Source organism: Neoarius graeffei, chromosome 8 (genome assembly GCF_027579695.1).
Source record: "Neoarius graeffei isolate fNeoGra1 chromosome 8, fNeoGra1.pri, whole genome shotgun sequence".
Classification (NCBI taxonomy): Eukaryota; Metazoa; Chordata; class Actinopteri; order Siluriformes; family Ariidae; genus Neoarius; species Neoarius graeffei.
In genome coordinates this window covers 57,062,018-57,083,044 of record NC_083576.1, presented here as the reverse complement: position 1 = coordinate 57,083,044, position 21,027 = coordinate 57,062,018, and the positions used below count along the sequence as shown (strand labels likewise).

General features: G+C 41.1%; 1 protein-coding gene across 5 annotated transcripts in view; it reads left to right on the top strand.

Moving 5' to 3' along the window:
• snx25 (sorting nexin 25) overlaps positions 1-21,027 on the top strand; it is a 177,862-nt gene that overhangs the window by 103,610 nt on the left and 53,225 nt on the right. For 4 of the 5 annotated variants that reach the window (XM_060927892.1, XM_060927893.1, XM_060927891.1 and 1 more), the window contains exons 7-8: positions 6,785-6,975; positions 17,084-17,227. In XM_060927892.1, the coding sequence (XP_060783875.1) occupies positions 6,785-6,975; positions 17,084-17,227 (335 nt within the window). The remainder of the gene's footprint in view (positions 1-6,784; positions 6,976-17,083; positions 17,228-21,027) is intronic. The other variant, XM_060927890.1, reaches the window with a different exon arrangement.

The window sequence follows — 21,027 nt, the reverse complement described above, 5'->3', positions numbered from 1 at the left end:
TCGAAATTGTCATAAAAGTCATAAAATAGCAGCTTTTTCCATAACTTTGAGCTCCTGGTGCCACCATTAAACTTTTGAATTTTGTCAAAATATTTCACCCAGTGTGTTTTCTTACCAAAAGGAACATAAAAACAAAAATGCATCATGATCGGAGGAACTTTTCATTTTTAGGGGGCAACTGATGCACCCTTATTTATTTATATATATATATATATATATATATATATATATATATATATATATATATATTACAGAAGAATACTAATAATGTAGCATATGAGCCATTGAATTGTGTACTGTAGTGTATTTCACGTCCAAAAATTGCTGCATTGTCTTGTGACAGTGACACCAGTAATGACATACGCATCGCAGTTACGAATACATATTTATTCCTTTCTATTTCTTTCTTTTATGGCCTGCACCAGAAACACCACCATGACATTTATGATGGTGTGACTCTGCTGGGTGCCTAGTGGACAGCAGTGAACCAACACATTTATCATTACTACATAGTTATGATCGAATATCAAACTTGATATGTCGAACAGTTGTTCGATTACGTCTTTCACGTTCACACTTGGAGTGCATAGCACCATTAGGACTAATTACCGTGCACCTGTTCTGGATTAGAGAGCAATCACAGCGCATACATATAAGGACTCTCAGTAACACAAAGACTTTGTGAAGTGTACGCTCTGTACCCTGTGTCTGACGTTACCAAGCCTTGTATTTTGTCACTTTTCTGTTTTTGACCGTGTTTGTTTTTGGACGGATGGCACGGTGGTGTAGTGGTTAACACTGTCGCCTCACAGCAAGAAGGTTCTGGGCTCAAGCCCAGTAGCTGACAGGGAGCCTTTCTGTGTGGAGTTTGCATGTTCTCCCCATGTCTGCGTGGGTTTCCCCTGCAGTCCAAATACATGCAGGTTAGGCTAATTGGTGGCTCTAAATTGACCGTAGGTGTGTGCGAGAAGGGTTGTTTGTCTCTGTGTCAGCCCTGCGATCATCTGGCGACTTGTCCAGGGTGTACCCCGCCTCTCGCCCATAGTCAGCTGGGATAGGCTCCAGCTTGCCCGCAACCCTGCACAGGATAAGCAGCTACAGATAATGGATGTGTTTTTTGGACTGTGAGTGGTGTATTCCCTCTGATATCCTGTCTGTGCCTTACTCAACCACTGCCTGTTTTTCAACTCTGCCTTTAAGTTTTGGATCTGTTTGCTAGTGTGCTTTCAATAAAACTCTTCCTGCACTTACATCTGTCTGCTGCCCTTACATGACAAAACTTCAATTGTTCAACAAGCTAGTGGACTAATAAAACTGTTTTAATTAGTTTTATATGAAACTGTTGTGAATACTTTCTGTAAAATGTGTTAGTAAATAATCCCACGATATTATTTTTAAAAGCAAATTAAAATTGGCGCTGGATAAAAGCACCATCTTTATGTAAATGGATACAAATTTCGTTGTCCAGTGGTCAAGTGTTTGAGAGACGTTGCCTTGCACTTGCGATCGGGTTCCATGTGGTGGTACACGTATGTATGGACGTCATACTATTAAAGCCATCAAAAATCAGGTCAATGCATTGCCATATTCTCTTAAGTATGGAGTTCCACTCCACGTGCAGGGACCCCACTATATCAGTATGTGAAATCTTACATACTGTGAAAGGGAGTTTTGAAAATGTGAGGCTTGTGCGAATTATCTAAAGTTACAGTTCTATACAGTGGGCTTCTGCAGTCAGGTTTCAATTCAGTATAGCATATAATGTGTAATATAACTTGTTCTTTAAAAGGTTAAATGGATAGCAGTCTTTCATAACACAAAGAAGCAGTCGTATGTCATTACGTAGCCTCACCAGATACAGAGGGCATGCCTTGTCTGTATCCCAGAAAAAGATAATTACTGTGAAATGATTGTCCTCATTATGCTTGCTTTGTGTAAAAAGGACATTCTGCATAAAGAAATAAATGAGCAAAGTAATGAATGGGTAAGCTTGAAATGTGAACATAATCTGTGTGGGTTTTTCAGTTCCTCTCAGAGTTCTCTCTTTTTTTTTTTCTTTTTTCTTTTGCTATCTCACACACCTGGCAGCTCCAGACATCAATAATGGGCCAGTCAATAACTGTTCGTATAGGGCTGTCAGTGTCGCCTTCTGTTGAAGCATGCAGAGACTGAAAATGAATCCCCCCTGCCTCCTCTGTCTCACTCTAGCCTTTTTATGTTTCCTTTTCCTGCTTTGCCTTTGTCTCCGATGCCCAACAGAGCATGCCGAGATGACGTTTGTACCCAGTGACTGCTCATTTTTCCATTGTCTGTGCTTTTAAGGTTATCACAGCTTTACAGCTGGCTCTCCTGCAACAGCATTTCTGAAACAAAACACAAGATTATGTGGACCATATATACAGTGGTGCTTGAAAGTTTGTGAACCCTTTAGAATTTTCTATATTTCTGCATAAATATGACCTAAAACACCATCAGATTTTCACACAAGTCCTAAAAGTAGATAAAGAGAACCCGGTTAAACAAATGAGACACAAATATTATACTTGGTCATTTATTTATTGAGGAAAATGGTCCAATATGACACATCTGTGAGTGGCAAAAGTATGTGAACCTTTGCTTTCAGTATCTGGTGTGACCCCCTTGTGCAGCAATAACTGCACCTAAACGTTTTCGGTAACTGTTGATCAGTCCTGCACACCGGTTTGGAGGAATTTTAGCCCATTCCTCTGTACAGAACAGCTTCAACTCTGGGATGTTGGTGGGTTTCCTCACATGAACTGCTCACTTCAGGTCCTTCCACAACATTTCGATTGGATTAAGGTCAGGACTTTGACTTGGCCATTCCAAAACATTAATTTTATTCTTCTTTAACCATTCTTTGGTAGAACGACTTGTGTGCTTAGGGTCGTTGTCTTGCTGCATGACCCACCTTCTCTTGAGATTCAGTTCATGGACAGATGTCCTGACATTTTCCTTTAGAATTCACTGGTATAATTCAGAATTCATTGTTCCATCAATGATGAGCCGTCCTGGTCCAGATGCAGCAAAACAGGCCCAAACCATGATACTACCACCACCATGTTTCACAGATGGGTTAAGGTTCTTATGCTGGAATGCAGTGTTTTCCTTTCTCCAAACATAACACTTCTCATTTAAACCAAAAAGTTCTATTTTGGTCTCATCTACCCACAAAACATTTTTCCAATAGCCGCCTGGCTTGTCCACGTGATCTTTAGCAAACTGCAGCTGAGCAGCAATGCTCTTTTTGGAGAGCAGTGGCTTTCTCCTTGCAACCCTGCCATGCACACCATTGTTGTTCAGTGTTCTCCTGATGGTGGACTCATGAACATTAACATTAGCCAATGTGAAAGAGGTCTTCAGTTGCTTAGAAGTTACCCTGGGGTCCTTTGTGACCTCGCCAACTATCACATGCCTTGCTCTTGGAATGATCTTTATTGGTCAACCACTCCTGGAGAGGGCAACAATGGTCTTGAATTTCCTCCATTTGTAGACAATCTGTCTGACTGTGGATTGGTGGAGTCCAAACTCTTTAGAGATGGTTTTGTAACCTTTTCCAGCCTGATGAGCATCAACGCTTTTTCTGAGGTCCTCAGAAATCTCCTTTGTTCGTGCCGTGATACACTTCCACAAATGTGTTGTGAAGATCAGACTTTGATAGATCCCTGTTCTTTAAATAAAACAGGGTGCCCACTCACACCTGATTTCAATCAATGGGATGACAAACACCAGACTCTAATTTCACCTTCAAATTAACTGCTAATCCTAGAGGTTCACATACTTTTGCCACTCACAGATATGTAATATTGGATCATTTTCTTCAATAAATAAATGACCAAGTATAATATTTTTGTCTCATTTGTTTAACTGGGTTCTCTTTATCTACTTTTAGGACTTGTGTGAAAATCTGATGGTGTTTTAGGTCATATTTATGCAGAAATGTCTCATCTCATTATCTCTAGCCGTTTTATCCTGTTCTACAGGGTCGCAGGCAAGCTGGAGCCTATCCCAGCTGACTACGGGCGAAAGGCGGGGTACACCCTGGACAAGTCGCCAGGTCATCACAGGGCTGACACATTAGACACAGACAACCATTCACACTCGCATTCACACCTACGGTCAATTTAGAGTCACCAGTTAACCTAACCTGCATATCTTTGGACTGTGGGGGAAACCGGAGCACCCGGAGGAAACCCACACGGACACGGGGAGAACATGCAAACTCCGTACAGAAAGGCCCTCACCGGCCACGAGGCTCGAACCCGGACCTTCTTGCTGTGAGGTGACAGTGCTAACCACTACACCACCGTGCCGCCCTATGCAGAAATGTACAGTAGAAAATTCTAAGGGGTTCACAAACTTTCAAGCACCACTGTAATGTTTCTGCTCACAGTACTCATAGCATTCATTGCCGTAATATTTGAAAAGCATTTTGAATGGTATTAAGCCTCTGGGGTCTCAGGGTATTCTCGAATGATTTTGGCATGCTTTGATTTTGTCAATTTCAACAAACCTAATTAGTTATGGTTAGTTTTTTCTTTATCAAACATCTAGTTTTAGGTTTGTTTACCTGACATGTTTCGACGTACGTAACTGTCATCTTCCTCAGAGTGTCACCGGATGTTGTTGGTGACGCATCTTATCAGCTGATGTTTCCGAAGACGTGACCTTCCTGTCTGGTTTGACAGGTCGGTCACGTCTTCTGCTGTTCGTTCGTCCCCTGCAAGATGGCACTCCAGGTATGGGAGAGCATGTATGCTCCCTCATCCCGGTTGATGGTCCTCGGGCTTCGCTTTCGGATCTCCATGGCCTCCCTGATCCAGCGCTGATGTTTATCTTCTTATAGCCTTCGGAAGCATCAGCTGATAAGATGCGTCACCAACAACATCCGGTGACACTCTGAGGAAGACGACAGTTACGTACGTTGAAACATGTCAGGTAAACAAACCTAAAACTAGATGTCTGATAAAGAAAAAACTAACCATATCTAATATAGGACATAATGAACGTAATTGAGAAATCTAATTAGTATTTTCAGTCATATGACTTTTTTTGTATTCAGCACAAGTTCAGCTACAATAATATTTGTCATATGTCAGTTATGATTGTACTTTTAAAAAACACAGATAAATGAAGATGTTGTAAAAAGCAGTTTTAGAATGGTGTTGGAATGTGTGTAAAAACATGACCTTACCCATTTGTGATGAACTGTTTTGATCACCTTGAGGTGATTCTGTTCAGTCTTAGGAATGTGTCAAGCACAAAAACTTAAATCTGGTCCATCGATTTGGACAATTAACTGGCCATCAAAAAAATTGTCCTATTGTTTTGGGATAAAGGGTTGGCAGTGGGAGGGGTATTCAGTGAGAAGGGTAAAATTTTCCATTCCGTTCAATGAGAAGAGTGAAAACCTCTCCCACTGCCAACTCTTAATCCCATCAGATCAAGTGATCAAAGCGGTTCGTCACAATGAGTAAGGTAATGTGTTTTTTTTTGTTTTTTTTTCCCCCACACGTTCCAACACCGTTCTAAAACTTTTTTTTTTCTCCCCACAATGGCTTCATTTATCTTTTTTTTTTAAAAGTACAATCATGACACATACTACATAGGTATTATTGTAGCTGAACTTGTGCTGAATACAAAAAAAAGTCATATGACTGAAAATACTGCTTAAATTTATTGAAATTGACATCAGAGCATGCCAAAATCATTAGAATGCCAGAAAAAGATGAAGAAAAGAGAGCAAACAGGTGGTGGTGCACATTTTATTTGTTCAAGAAGCATGCAAAGATTATGCACTACAGCGCACGCACATCAATTGATACACTCATAAGAAATAGAAGAAATATTTACACTTACTCGAATTGAACTTCGGCTGGATTGAGTCGAAGTTCAAAATGACACTACTTATCAGTGTCACAGTTCTCAAGATTGAATCGATTTGCTGTCCTGAATCATGAATTGAATCGCTGTCCTGAATCATCAGAAGTGCATCAAATCCGCATGCCATCTTGCAACAAGTTTTATCTCCAAACAGGTAGCCTAAACTACGACTGACACATTTTATTCTGTTTACGGTGGGCGTTCACACCGTGAAAGAGAAATCAATCGAAACCGAAAGAGTGAAAGTGATTATCGTGCCGTTACCATGTGAATAGTCTTTTATGAATGCGTAAGTGGGTGGTCAGCGTGCCGACTCCGGTTTGACTGGGTAAGATGACGACAAATTTTGTTTTATCTAATTTAGGTCATTTTAAAAATATTATTTGGCAGTGGGCACATAGGAAAGTGTAAAGTATAAAGTTTGTCAATTTGTTTGTCATGCTTGTATGATTAAAAACTCGCAAAGATATTAATCTAAATACATGACCACCTCATTTTAAACCTGCCGAGCTTTGCCGGCGAAGCTCTCGACCCCAGAGGGTTAATGGCCCTATCTCATTTCTTGTTATGCCATCAGTGAGTCCCTCCCGGCTGTCACTAGTCCTTAGGGTGTGGGTGCCTTAATGTGGTTAGGATTTTATTATATTTGTTTCACCATTGTGAAGTCTTTTCTCGTGGTCTGGAGAGACTCCGAGCCTTGTACTGTATGATGTAAGAAATGTAATACATGGCAGTGTTGAGCTATTCCCTTCTATATAGTCTTTAAAAAAAAGGTTTCTCTTTCATCTTCCTCCAGTTGTTGTCAGAATTCTTGCTTTCTTTCATTTTTGTGTCCGCTTCTTTCATTATTCTTGTCTTTCTCACCGCTCTCCCAACTCTACAGACAGTAAAGGGAAGGAGACGGCTGCTATGAAGGCAGACTTGCTACGAGCTAGGAATATGAAACGCTATATTAACCAGCTTACAGTGGCTAAGAAGCAGTGTGAGAAGAGAATCCGGCTGCTGGGGGGTCCCAACTATGAACAGCAGGAAGACGGGAATCAAGACGAGGGAGATGGGCCTCAGGGTCAGAAGGTGAGGATTATAATGTTCCACCTATCAGTATAATTCAACACCATTTAAAAAAAAAAAAAAAAGATGCAATCCCAGCACTAACCATGCTGTGTCTGTTTCCCATCACTGCCCATGAAAGTAGAAGTTGTTTCTCTGCTGTGTTGACAAGTAATAAGCACGATTTAAAGAGGGGAAAAAAAAAAAGACTGTGGAAATGAAACCAGGCATATTTAATTTTAAGCTAAAATCTGCAATGACTCTGCTCGAGTGCCTCACTCGGTTGCGCAATTAATTATATTTTTACTGTTGCGATTACAGAACTGTCGTGTGCGTTATGGAAGCAAGTACATAGTAGGAAGAACTGCGACAAATAAGCAGCTTCGATGTTATGAATAATAGCACCATTCGATTATGCGCACACAGCACCGGAGTAGCTCTTGCACGGTAGGCACGTTTGTGCATGAGCACATAGATGAGTTAATTAGGGCAGGATTGCAAAGCTAAATTGCGCGTACACAAGTGATCAGTCAAAACGCATCCCCTAAAAAAAGGGGATCAAATGCTGAAAAAACAAAAACACACGGTGAAAATGTACATGAGGAGGACCTGGCACTGAAACGAGAAGGCACATCTGTAGTTTGGATGAACATCTCAATGACAAGTTCTGTGTAAAATGTTTCAGTAAGTAGGTTTGTACTTTCGCTTGAGCAATCTCTATAAAGACGCAGAAATGTACTTTTGGCTCTATTCTTTTCATTTTTCCCCCCTCTGTGGCAGTTTTCAATGGCATGCACAATATATTGCAATACATAATGTGTATACTGTCAGTAGGGAGCATAAGTAGGTAATCAGAAGTCATTTGGGATTCTGCGTTGGCAGGGCATCAGTTCTCTACAATTCCTCCTTGAAAACTATTGATGCGGTCTTGATGTTTACCTCGCCTGTGACGGAGTAAGCGGGGCGAGATATTGTAATCAGAGCGGCTGGTTGGTGTGTGTGTGTTAACAATCTAGCGTCTAGACGGTTGCACCGATTGACTTGAGATTTTCAGGGTAGGTGGGCAATGATCCATAGATTACCTGATTACATTTTGAGGATAACAGTCAAGGTGAAGGTCAACCTTCCGGTCAAAATATTTTCCATGATAACTCAAAAACGGTTGCCGATAGATAGATGTTTACTATTATGAGCATATAGGAACTCCAGTATGGCCTTTCATTTGGCACCATGATCTTTGACCTTGAAAGGTCAAACTCACGGATTTTCAGAGGGCTGTAACTTGAAAACGGTTGATGGTAGACAGATATTTACCATTATCAACTTGTAGGAAGTGCCATATGGGCTTTCATTTGGCACCATGACCTGTGACCCTTGAAAGTTCAAACTGAAGGTCCTGGGTTTTCAAAGGGCTATAACTTTAAAATGGTTCATGGTAGCCAGATGTTTACCCTTATCAACATATAAGTAGACCCATATGGGTGTTCAGTTGCTGCCGTGGCCTTTGACCTTGAATGACTTTGGAATGTCAAACTCAAGGTCATGGATTTTCATAGGACTATCACCTGACAGCAGCTGATGGAGAAATATTACCATTATCAACATAGAGGTATAAAATAAGTGCTGCCGGGTGAGGTTTGTTTTGCCTGGCAACACTTGTTTTATTTCGCACTTTACTCAGTAGTAATTTGGTTTGTTCCATTAATAAGAGAAATATTGACATTGCTGTTTAATATGGAATAAACCTAAAAATTACAAAAAACATTCATTTCAGAGTCTGTTTCAGGGACATGTATTAAAATTCTTCTTTCATCTTGTTTTATCACTTCTCATCATCATTGTGAGATCCGGCACCCTTTTTGCATACTGAGTTATTTTTGTCCATATTGTGCAGTTCTTTCAGGGTGGACAAATGGAACATGGAATCCTCATAGCCATGCTTGAAAATCTCTCAGAAAGCCTTTTTTGGAGATTTGGAAGCTGTTAGAATAGCCAAGGGGGGAAAGCTCCATGTTAATGCTCTTGGTTTTGGAATGGGCACATATGGGTGTGATGTAGGGCTGTGCGATATATCGAATATACTCGATATATCGCGAAAATTCTGTGTGCGATACATAAAATTATTATATCGTAACTATCGAGTATTTTATGGTCATCTTCCAACTTGTGTTTGTTTCGTGTTTAAGACCTTTTCCGGTGGTTTTCTCCCTGTCCCTCAGGCAGTAACGTGAGAGGCTGCCTAAGGGTAAAGAAAACAATAACGTCACGCACTCGCCAACCAATCCCGGGCGACATCTCGGTGCTGAAAGGAACTTCCGGGAAGATTTTCTAGTTTCGGTTGTGTTGCCAGATTGGGCGGTTTTAAGTGCATTTTGGTGGGTTTTGAACATATTTTGAGCTGGAAAATGTTAGCAGTATCTGGAAACACTGCCGGCGGGAAGATTTCCTGGTTCCGGTTTACAGCGCTGACTCAGTTCGTGCAATCGCTGGTGTTGCATAGGCTACCGTGTAAGCTCTGGCAATTTCAGTGACAGATTACTTCCTAAAAGAACTAGTAAGGGGTCAGTCAACTGGCATTTTTTGGATATCGCGAGGAGGACGTGGAACAGCAAATGCCAGTTTTATAAAGTGTGCAAAAAACAAAACAAAACTGTCATCACGAAAGGCAGCAGCACTACAAATATGTTCCATCACCTGAAACTCACCCGGTACAGTATGAAGAGTCTCTTAAACTCCGAACTACTTGCCCACGAGCTAAATCCCCCCCACAAGTTAAACAAATGACCATAGCGGCCTCGTTCTCCAAAGCCCCCCATATGAGAAAACGAGTCAGAGATGGAGAGCTATAACGGATGCGATCACTAACTTCATTGCCAAAGACATGATCCCAGTTAGTATAGTGGAAAAACCAGGCTTCCAAAAATTACTAAGCACACTCGATCCCAAACATGAGTTGCCTGGTCGCAGACATTTTACAGAGAAGGCAATACCGGAATTATACACATCTGAGAGGCAGAGCCAGAAAACATTCAGTTCAAAAGTGTGCAAAAAGAAAAATGATGTTTTGCAGATCTCTCTCTTCTCTCCCTCAATCTCTCTCTCTATTGTGAATATTCCAGTGGTTCTCAGTAGTCAGGTTAATAGCTTGGAGATCTATTTTTTAAAATAATTTAATGAAAGAGCACTTTTCTTATTTAGGCTAAATGTCTTTCTCAGTGTTGAGCTTGCACTTTATTGATTTGAGCTCTGAGCAGCTCTGTATTGTATTGCCCCTTTGTTGCAATTTTCAAGATTGTTTTTGTAGTTTGTGCCACATCTTTGTTGAATAAAAATAGTCTTATTTCAATTCAATTGTGATTAATCACCAACATGAAAATTTAAAATGTGTTGTTGAAAACCACCTGTAAAGTTAACCAAGAATGTTGTTTAATCTGCAGGGATTGTAGTGAAAACAGTAAAGAGTAAAAGTTAGATTTCATGGGGTCCTTTAGAGGAGATTTAAATATATCGAGATACATATCGTATATCATGAAATGGAGAAAATGTATCGGGATATTCATTTTTTTCCCATATCGCACAGCCCTAGTGTGATGGTCAGGTGTCCACATGCTTCTGGCTATATAGTGTATATTATTATCTTTTGGCTGCTCCTGATTAGGGGTCGCCACAGCGGATCTTTCGTCTCCATTGCTCCCTGTCTTCCGCATCCTTCTCTACCACACCTGCCACTTTCATATCCTCTCTCACCACATCCATGTATCTCCTCTTTGGCCTTCCTTGTTTTCGTTTGCCTGGCAGCTCCATCTTCAACATTCTCCTTCCAACATGCTCTGCATCTCTTCTCAGGATGTGCCCAGACCATCTCAGTCTCATCTCTCTTAGCTTAATTCCCAAGCTCTCCACGTGTGCTGTCCCTCTGATGTGCTCGTTCCTTATCCTGTCCAACCTTATCACTCCCATCGCAAACTGTAACATCCTCAACTCCGCCACCTCTAACTTTGCCTCCTGTCTCTTCGTTAAGGGTACGGTCTCCAATCCATACATCACAGCTGGTCTCACTACTGTCTTATACATCTTACCTTTCACTTTTGCTGGGACTTTCCTATCACAAATGACTCCCGAAATCCTTCTCCAACTGCTCCACCCTGCCTGCACTCTCTTTCTCACCTCACTATCGCAGCCCCCATTTTCCTGCACAGTTGACCCTAGGTATATATAGATATAAAAATTATAATGCATTATATATAGTGTATATAATGCATTATAATTTTTATATCTATATAGGGACCCCATTTTGACTAGCAGCACCACTGTCTTACGGCTTCATAGTAGATCTAATAAGCGATCTTTTCTGATTTTTGTGGAGTGTAACAAACTTGAAAACATAATATTCATCATACTTATTTTCGGTGGCGATTTGTCAACTATAAACAACAATCCCCTGATTTGAGAAAGCTGATTTGGAAAGAGAATTGGCTAGCTTACTCAGTCACGTTAGATAGAAAGCTTGCCAAAAAAAGGTCCACAGGGCATCTGGTTGAGACCGATTATGAAGTTGAGTGATGTGGCTGAGGAACTGTAGAAGTTCAGAAGTTGAAAAGTTACAGTGGAGGAAATAATTATTTGATCCCTTGCTGATTTTGTAAGTTTGCCCACTGGCAAAGATATGAACAGTGTATAATTTTAAGCACGGGCGATTGCTCTAAGACAACGAGGGAGGCTCAGCCTCCTCTAAAAATGACGAACATCGTGTAGGATGAATTGCGCTAGGCTTATGTTATAGCCGACCTTATAACATTGCTATTTCAGATCCAGAATCATAGAAATATATGTGCTCAACCCAACTACAGTGCGAAATCATTCCCTTATAACTTTCCCCAGTTCGCCTAATGTGTGCGTGAGTTTTTCCCCCTCGTGACAGCGCAATGCAGCCCAGCCTCAGTGGACTTCAATGGCATTTGGGAGCTCTGCGCTTTTCAATCTCAAAATGCAAGACGGTTATTGGACAAATACTGCGAAAATGCCCGCCCACGGACTCCCAGCCTCACAGTGGGAGGGACATGGCAGTTTCCGCGAGGAGACTGGTGATTGGTGAAAGCGGCCGGATATTTTCTTTGATTGATAGCTCGTTTCAAATATAGACAGGCAGCGGTGAATTTCAGTTCAGTCCCATGCGGATTCGCAAGTGCTGTGGTGTATTGTAAGAGATCAGCTTACATTTCGATTTCATTCATTACATATGGTTTCTACCAGCTTTTTTAGTTTGTATATATTTTCATTGTAAATAAAGTGTAAATATAGTGTTGTCAAGTTTGCTATCTTAGTTCCAGAAATTTCGTTTATTTGAGTGACTGAACTTGAGGGGGCTAGTCAGCTAGCAAGAAAGCTGCGCACGGATGCCAAGCATTGCTGATTTAATTTTGGCGAAGCCATTTGCCAGTCTTCCTTTCGAGGAAAAAATTAAAGAGCAGGGTAGACCAACGCCTCAAATTGACTTGGTGAAAAAGGTAGGGAATAATACTCGTTCCTTTCAGCTCTCCTGGTACGAGAAAGTGAATTGGCTAACAGCAAGTGACCCACATCAACAACAGTAAATAGGCTACTTTAGTAATATGTCATGGATGGACCAAAAATATAGAATCTATTTAAAATGTTTATGCTGAGTATATTATATTGGAATATATATTTCTCTGGATATGAATTAAACACAGCTACAATTTGGAAACCATTTTTAAACAAACACACAGCCGAGAACATTTCACACTACAGACCTGGGTTAAAAGTGAAGGGTTATGAAAATTGTCAATAAAACATTTCTCAGTCAAAATAAGTAAAATATAGGGAAAGTGTCATTGAATGAAATGTGTGGCACCCAGCTCTATGTTTGGCTCCCCAAGGTCAGTGCTTGTGCCTATTCCAGAACACTCTGCTGTTACTGCTGAGGTTCCTGACAAAGAGCTGCTTTCAATAATGATCAATTTTTAAACAACATGCCACAATTTTAAAATATTAAAATATGACCTGGCGACTTGTCCAGGGTGTACCCTGCCTTTCGCCCGTAGTCAGCTGGGATAGGCTCCAGCTTGCCTGCGACCCTGTAGAACAGGATAAAGCGGCTAGAGATAATGAGATGTTAAAATATACCCCCCCCCAACACCACCATCATGTATATTGGACAGTAGGCTAATGGGCCAAAAGAACCTGTTATTTCACAGTTTGTGACCCTGCCAATAATCAGCCAGATCAGAGGCAAGAGTATGGGCAAAATTGATGTGGTGTTTTTTTTTTTTTTTTTTTTTTTTTCTTTTAAAATCTGGAAATATCGTAACCGACCAGCCTCCCCTGTTTGAAAGACTACCAGCCGCCACTGATTTTAAGGGTAGGTTTATTTTAACAATGAGAGAATATCAAAAAGAAAATCACATTTTATGAAATATATAAATTGATTTGCATTTCGTTGAGTGAAATAAATATTTGATCCCCGACCAACCATTAAGAGTTCTGGCTCCCACAGACCAGTTAGACACTCCTAATCAACTCGTTACCTGCATTAAAGACAGCTGTCTTAAATTGACACCTGTATAAAAGACACCTGTCCACAGAATCAATCAATCAATCAATCAGACTCCAACCTCTCCAACATGGGCAAGACCAAAGAGCTGTCTAAGGATGTCAGGGACAAGATTGTAGAGCTGCACAAGGCTGGACTGGGCTACAAAACCATAAGCAAGAAGCTGGCTGAGAAGGAGACAACTGTTGGTGTAATAGTTCGAAAATGGAAGAAATACAAAATGACCATCAATCGACTCCGGTCTGGGGCACCACACAAGATCTCACCTCGTGGGGTATCAATGGTCACGAGAAAGGTGAGAGATCAGCCTAGAACTACACGGGAGGAGCTTGTTAATGATCTTAAGGCAGCTGGGACCACAGTCACCAAGAAAACCATTGGTAACGCCGTAATGGATTAAAATCCTGCAGTGCCCGCAAGGTCCCCCTGCTCAAGAAGGCACATGTGCAGGCCCGTCTGAAGTTTGCCAATGAACACCTGAATGATTCTGAGAGTGATTGGGAGAAGGTGCTGTGGCCAGATGAGACCAAAATCGAGCTCTTTGGCATTAACTCAACTCGCCGTGTTTGGAGGAAGAAAAATGCTGACTATGACCCGAATAACACCATCCACGCTGTCAAGCATGGAGGTGGAAACATTATGCCTTGGGGGTGTTTCTCTTCTAAGGGCACAGGACTACTTCACCGCATCAACGGAAGAATGGACGCGGCCATGTACCGTAAAATCCTGAGTGACAACCTCCTTCCCTCTGCCAGGACACTGAAAATGGGTCGTGGATGGGTCTTCCAGCACGACAATGACCCAAAACATACAGCCAAGGCAACAAAGGAGTGGCTCAAGAAGAAGCACATTAAGGTCATGGAGTGGCCTAGCCAGTCTCCGGACCTTAATCCCATAGAAAACCTATGGAGGGAGCTGAAGCTCCAAGTTGCGAAGCAACAGCCTCAAAACCTTAATGATCTAGAGATGATCTGCAAAGAGGAGTGGACCAAAATTCCTCCTGACATGCGCGCAAACCTGGTCATCAACTACAAGAAACGTCTGACCGCTGTGCTTGCCAACAAGGGTTTTGCTACCAAATACTAAGTCTTGTTTGCTAGAGGGTTCAAATACTTATTTCACTCAAAGAAATGCAAATCAGTTCATATCTTTTATATGAAGTTATTTTCTGGATTTTCTTTTTGATGTTTTGTCTCTCACAGTTAAAATAAACCTACCATTAAAATTATAGAATGTTCATTTCTTTGTCAGTGGACAAACTTACAAAATCAGCAAGGGATCAAATAATTCTTTGCTCCACTGTATGTTCTGCAAATTGCTATTTGTGAACGAAAAATATTTATTTTTCCAGCAGCTCTGGGTTTTTATTCAGCGTTTCCAGGGGGACAGTTGTAGGATTTACACTAGTGTTCAAAATAATAGCAGTCCAACACGACTAACCAGATCAGTCACTGTTTTTGGTGGAAATTATATTACTACATGGCAAATAATTTACCAGTAGGTGTAGTAGAGTCATAGAAAACCAACAGACCCAACATTCATGATATGCATGCTCCTGAGTCTGTGTAATCGAATAATTAAGTGAAAGGGACGTGCTCAAAATAATAGCAGTGTGGAGTTTAATTAGTGAGATCATTCATTCTATGCCAGTCAGGTGGCCCTAATTTAAGGATGAAGCCGGCACATGTTGTACATCCATTTCTCTCTGAAAACCTGAGAAACATGGGTCGTTCCAGACATTGTTCAGAAGAACAGCGTGCTTTGATTAAAACGTTGATTGGAGAGGTAAAACATATACTGTAAAGAAGTGCAGAAAATGATGGGCTGCTCAGTTAAAATGATCTCCAGTGCTTTAAAATGGACAGCAAAGCCAGAGAGACGTGGAAGAAAACAGAAGACTACCATTCGAATGGATCGAAGAATAGCCAAAATGGCAAAGACTCAGCCAATGATCAGCTCCAGGGTGATCAAAGACGGTCTGAAGTTACCTGTGAGTACTGTGACAATTAGAAGATGCCTGTGTGAAGCTAATCTATCGGCAAGAAGCTCCCGCAAAGTTCCACTGTTAAAAAAAAAAAAAGACGTGCTGAAGAGGATACAATTTGCCAAAGAACACATCGACTGGCCTAAAGAGAAATGGAAAAACATTTTGTGGACTGAAAGTAAAATTGTTCTTTTTGGGTCCAAGAGCCACAGACAGTTTTTCAGACGACCCCCAAACACTGAATTCAAGCCACAGTACACTCTGAAGACAGTGAAGCATGGTGGTGCAAGCATCATGATATGGGGATGTTTCTCTTACTGTGGTGTTGGGCCCATTTATTGCGTACCAGGGATCATGGATCAGTTTGCATATATCAAAATACTTGAAGGGGTCATGTTGCCTTATGCTGAAGAGGAAATGCCCTTGAAATGGGTGTTTCAACAAGACAACGACCCCAAACACACCAGTAAGCGAGCAGCATCGGGGTCAAGACCAACAAAATGAAAGTTATGGAGTGGCCAGCCCAATCCCCGGGCCTTAATCCGATAGAAAACTTGTGGGGTGACATCAAAAATGCTGTTTCTGAGGCAAAACCAAGAAATGCAGAGGAATTGTGGAATGTTGTCAAATCATCCTGGGCTGGAATACCTGTTCACAGGTGCCAGAAGTTCTCAGAAACCGTGGTTATACAACTAAAATATTAGTTTAGTGATTCACAGGAATACTAAATCTTTAAGATTTTTTCAGTTTATACAGTAAATATACAAAAAACCAACTCCCAGAGGACATTAAAAATGCTCCTGCTGTTGGCAGCTTCAAAACTAGGTTAAAGACCAAGCTGTTTTCAGATGCTTTCTGTTAAATAATTAATATTGTCTTCTTTACATTCTTTATAATCTTTACTTCTCTGCATGTTTTAAATTTACTTTAACTTTATCCTATTTTATTCTTTATTCTATTCTGCTGGGTTTTTTTTTTCTTCTCATCCTATTTGAACTACTACTTCATTTTATTATTTTATTTTTACTATTGTTTAATTCTTATTATTTTCTTTTAATTCTTTTAATTGTTTTAGAATAAAAATAAAATTATTTTATGTAATTTTATTTCTCTGTTGTTTACTGTTTTTGTTTTTACTTCTGTAAAGCACATTGAACTGCCATTGTGTATGAAATGTGCTATATAAATAAACTTGCCTTGCCTAAATATTTGGAATTTGTAATGAAAAATGCAGACACTATTTTTTGAACAGCCCAATGTTCATTTTTCTTAATTTTCTGTAAAGTAATTAAAATATTCATACATTTTTCTTCATGTTTTGATGTAGAATATAATGTGCATTGTTCCCAGCGCATGGAAATAAAAACTATTATAAGGATTTTGAGCTTTACTCACGTTTTTAAACACACTGCTATTATTTTGAACACAACTGTGCATTAAAGAGAAAAAAAAATCTTCAGTCTAGCCTACACCCACTTCTGTTTTGAATCTGAATACAGATTCAAAAAAATATGAACATATGTACGTATGAACTGCACCTTTTGCGTCTTAGAATGATTTCTTCTTTTCTCATGCAGATTCTTCAGTTTGAGGAGATCATGTCGAACGCTGTGTTCCGGGAGCATTTCCGTGTTTATATGGAGCGTGTGGATAAGAGAGCCCTGATCAGTTTTTGGGAGCTGGTAGAGATGCTCAAAAGTGCCAACAAGGTGAGGAGAAAAGTATGTACTTTTCATTAGGCTTTTGAAACAAGGAGAATATTTACTCATAGCCAGTGGTCGAGTTGTAAAATCAAACCGGGGGGGATGGTGAAATTTTTAGTCACGTGTCGACCCATCGGTCGGTCCGTCAGTGGGAAACCGGTTTGCTTTTAGGAGGGTTTGCACACAGCGTAGGTCTGTGGACCTTGTTCATTTACCAGACATACAGTATTTTGTGCTGATAAAGTGTGTAGTACACACTGTGTACCCTTTTTATTGTTGTAAAAAACATAATCCACTGGTATTTTACTGTAAAACATGCATAGTGTGGATGTCGTGTCATATTTAGTCAGTCTCCTGGCTGACATACCTACCACATTCTCCATATTAGGGTGAAATGCAGATGACAAATTTGAAGTGTAACTTCATAGTCATGGTAGGCTCCTTTTTAAATCGTTTGGTAAATAATTTATTAAAACCTCAGCAGGCAATGTAAATGAACAACTGAATCTTTTCATATCAGTTCAATAGAATTTTTATTCAAAGCTGAACATTGAGTTAAATACAGAGGTAGGTAGGGAACCAATAAGCTAAAACAAGCAACAGTAACTTGTAAATCAGCCTTACATGTTGTGACCGGCTCTCTAATAAGGCAATGAAGCCTTCAAAACTGCTAGTGTCGTTTATTTTAGCCTTCCTGTCTTGAATAGCACTTTTTGTTGCCTGAAGAATAACAAACGAACGTCCAGGCTGATTAAATGAATGGCCTTATACAAGAAATCAAAGCTAACATGAACCTGAGTAAGCTATCGATAGCTGGCTAGACTCCAAACTAACATTCATCATGATAGCTGTGTTATCCGCTGCCCACAAATTAGGCTCCATATCGGTAACTTTACAGCATAATAGTGGGCTCACAGAAAGTGTGACTGATATTCGTAACTCTTGACTTACCTCCTGAAATGTTTTTTCTTGCGATCTTAAATCCGAACTTGCTTAGGTCTTGCTGTGCACTCCGCTTGGCCATGATGCTGCAATCCGCTGCTGTCGCTGACGCCGAATTAAATGAAAAATAACGGAACCCCAACTGAATGTCACCTCCTCAAACGCTTCGCTTGCGCGTGCCCCCTCTCGCGGGAGCTTACTGTATGCTCCGTTTCAGCAAAGCTACGTGGAATGGCATTTCTAATTCCAGTGTTAAATAGAAGTAATGTCCACATTTATTGATAAAATTGCTCAAGGGAAAGGAGGGGGGATGCCCGTTTTAGAGGGGGGATGATTTTGACCATTTTTTTATTCCAGGGGGGATGGCATCCCCCCCATCCCCCCTCAACTCGAGTACAGCTCATAGCTTGAATTCTTATGCCAGTTAACTACTGAACAGGCGGCATGGTGGTGCAGTGGTTTAGCACTGTTGCCTCACAGCAAGAAGGTTCCGGGTTCGGGCCTCACAGCCAGCGGGGGCCCTTTCTGTGTGGAGTTTGCATGTTGTCCCTCTGTCTGTGTGGGTTTATTCCGGGTGCTCCAGTTTCCCCCCTCCCCCAGTCTGAAGACATGCAGATTAGGTAAAATACCCAGCCACTGGGTTTGTACAAGACAGTGCATACTTGATGTTCGTCCCAAGCCCGGATAGATTGGGGGGTTGCGTCCGGAATGGCATTCGGTGTAAAAACCGATGCCAAATTTGAAGGCCCAGTGTAAGATTAGCATGAGGTAAACTGGTTGTTAACCTTCTGAAAATAAAGTCAGTAATAAAGTGGATTTATGAACAACTGATCAGCCTTTATTTCTGAATGCAGATCTTTCTCTTGTGTTTTGTAAGTTAAGATCACATCACATGATGAGCACAAGTTGGCCTGGTGTTGAATGTGCTGGAGGTGTTATTTGAACAGAGAACTCCTGTTTGAATTATTTACTGCTTTTTCCTCTACTCTACTGAATTGCATGAAGTATTGCTGGAAACGTACAGATTTGGCCTCCAGGATTGTAATCAGTGCTTCGTCACATTTTTGATCATTTGAACTCATACGACTGCATGCCTATGCAAGCAAATAATGCAGCCTACTGTTGTGGAAAAGCATTAGCAGAGCATCAATACAGCATAATGTGAGTTCTCGGTGTTCTGGCACATCAGTGTTCATCAGGTCCATTTAATCACTGATTTGAAAGCTTTTGTGTAAGTTCAGAGAGACCTTGTAAAATGACTCGCGTATCTCTCACTGCCACATGCACCCAGCCAGAGAGAGGAAAAAGGAGTAAAAATGAGTACTAAGGCTACATCTACACGACAACGGCAACGAGATTTAAAAAAAAAAAATATCGCGTCCACATGGGCAACGGATCAGTAAAATATCAGGTACATATGGCAACGCAACGCTTGCTGAAAACGATGCAATACACATGCCACACCTCTAGGGGCGCTGTAAGACGGTCCCATCGGAGACACCAGAACAATAGAAGAAGTAAGGACGCATGCGCATAAACTATTATGCGCGAGACTTCATATTAGCCACAAAGTCAGAAAAATCTGTTCGTAAAATTACGTTATAATGACCAAATACAATGAAAAGTATTTTTCCAGTCTCACCTGTGAAAGGTAATCCCATATGATCTCGTTTGGACGGCAAACCTGTTGGTACAGTTAAACGCAGCACGTGAGCGAGGTGTCTTTATTCTCCGCTTTGACCTATCCAATATGGCGGCGAGGATGACGTATGATTCTACGCGGAAGGCGGCGTCTTTAATGGTCCGGAATAAATTGAATGCTACACGTTGATGGATTAATTTGTTCTTCTACGCCCTTTTTGAGGAATGTATTGTAGGACTTAAACCAACATCTGAAGAGGTGAGATCGCTCCTTTTTTTTTCCCTATTTTTGCTGGCGGGATTGACTCTGCCCTAAGGGCTATTCTCTCTCTCTCACTTTGCACCATTACACAATAAATATTCACAGTGAAAATATTTTGTAAGCGTGCTTCATGAACCAAGTTATAGGATTTGTTGACAACTCGCATCGAGTTCGTTACACTTCTACCCGGCGTGAAGCACATGTGGTTGTGACGTCATTGTAAACAAATCCGTTCTACTCATCCAGACGACTTCGCAACGGCTCTGTTGCCAGATTTTTCCACTCTGGAACCCGTTCTCAAAAGATTTCGTTTTGGGGCACCCAAAATGCCGGTGCCGTGTGGACGCCAGGCCGAAACAATAAACAATTTTATCAGATTCACCTGAATCCGTTGCCGTGTGGACAGGGCCTAAGACGGTTTCATGGGGGGGGGGTCATAAGCCTCGGTTACAACCGGCCGTACGTGCTCCTACGGCCAGTCTACGTGCAAGAAACGCACGGAGGGTGCGCGTGTGATGTGCTGATTTTCGAGCCGTAGACTGGCCGCAGACCGGCCGCAGAGATTCTTTGTCATGTCAAACAAACTCTACGGGCGCTTACTTTTTTCAGGTTGCAAGACAAACTTGCGGCCAACGTGCGTCTTTCTCCACGAACAAAAAAAAACCGCAGCGATTTGGGGAAACGCCAAAAATTGCACGGCCAAAAAATCGTACGTCCGGTTGTGAACCTAGGCTATAGTGGAATTGCAAGTAATTCATAACCTTGACATGCTTTGAGTAAAAATCATACATGCCAGGGCCTTTTGGATCGCCACAGAAGGTCGGGGTAGAATTCTTCTTCTGCTTTTAATTGTCTTTATTCTCCGCAAAGTACTACAGATAAGTTTTGAAATGGACTTTAGAAGGAGAGAACTACTACAGAGCTGTTTTTGCTTAACCTTTTTAAAAGCACGCTCATCATTTAGAAAAACGTA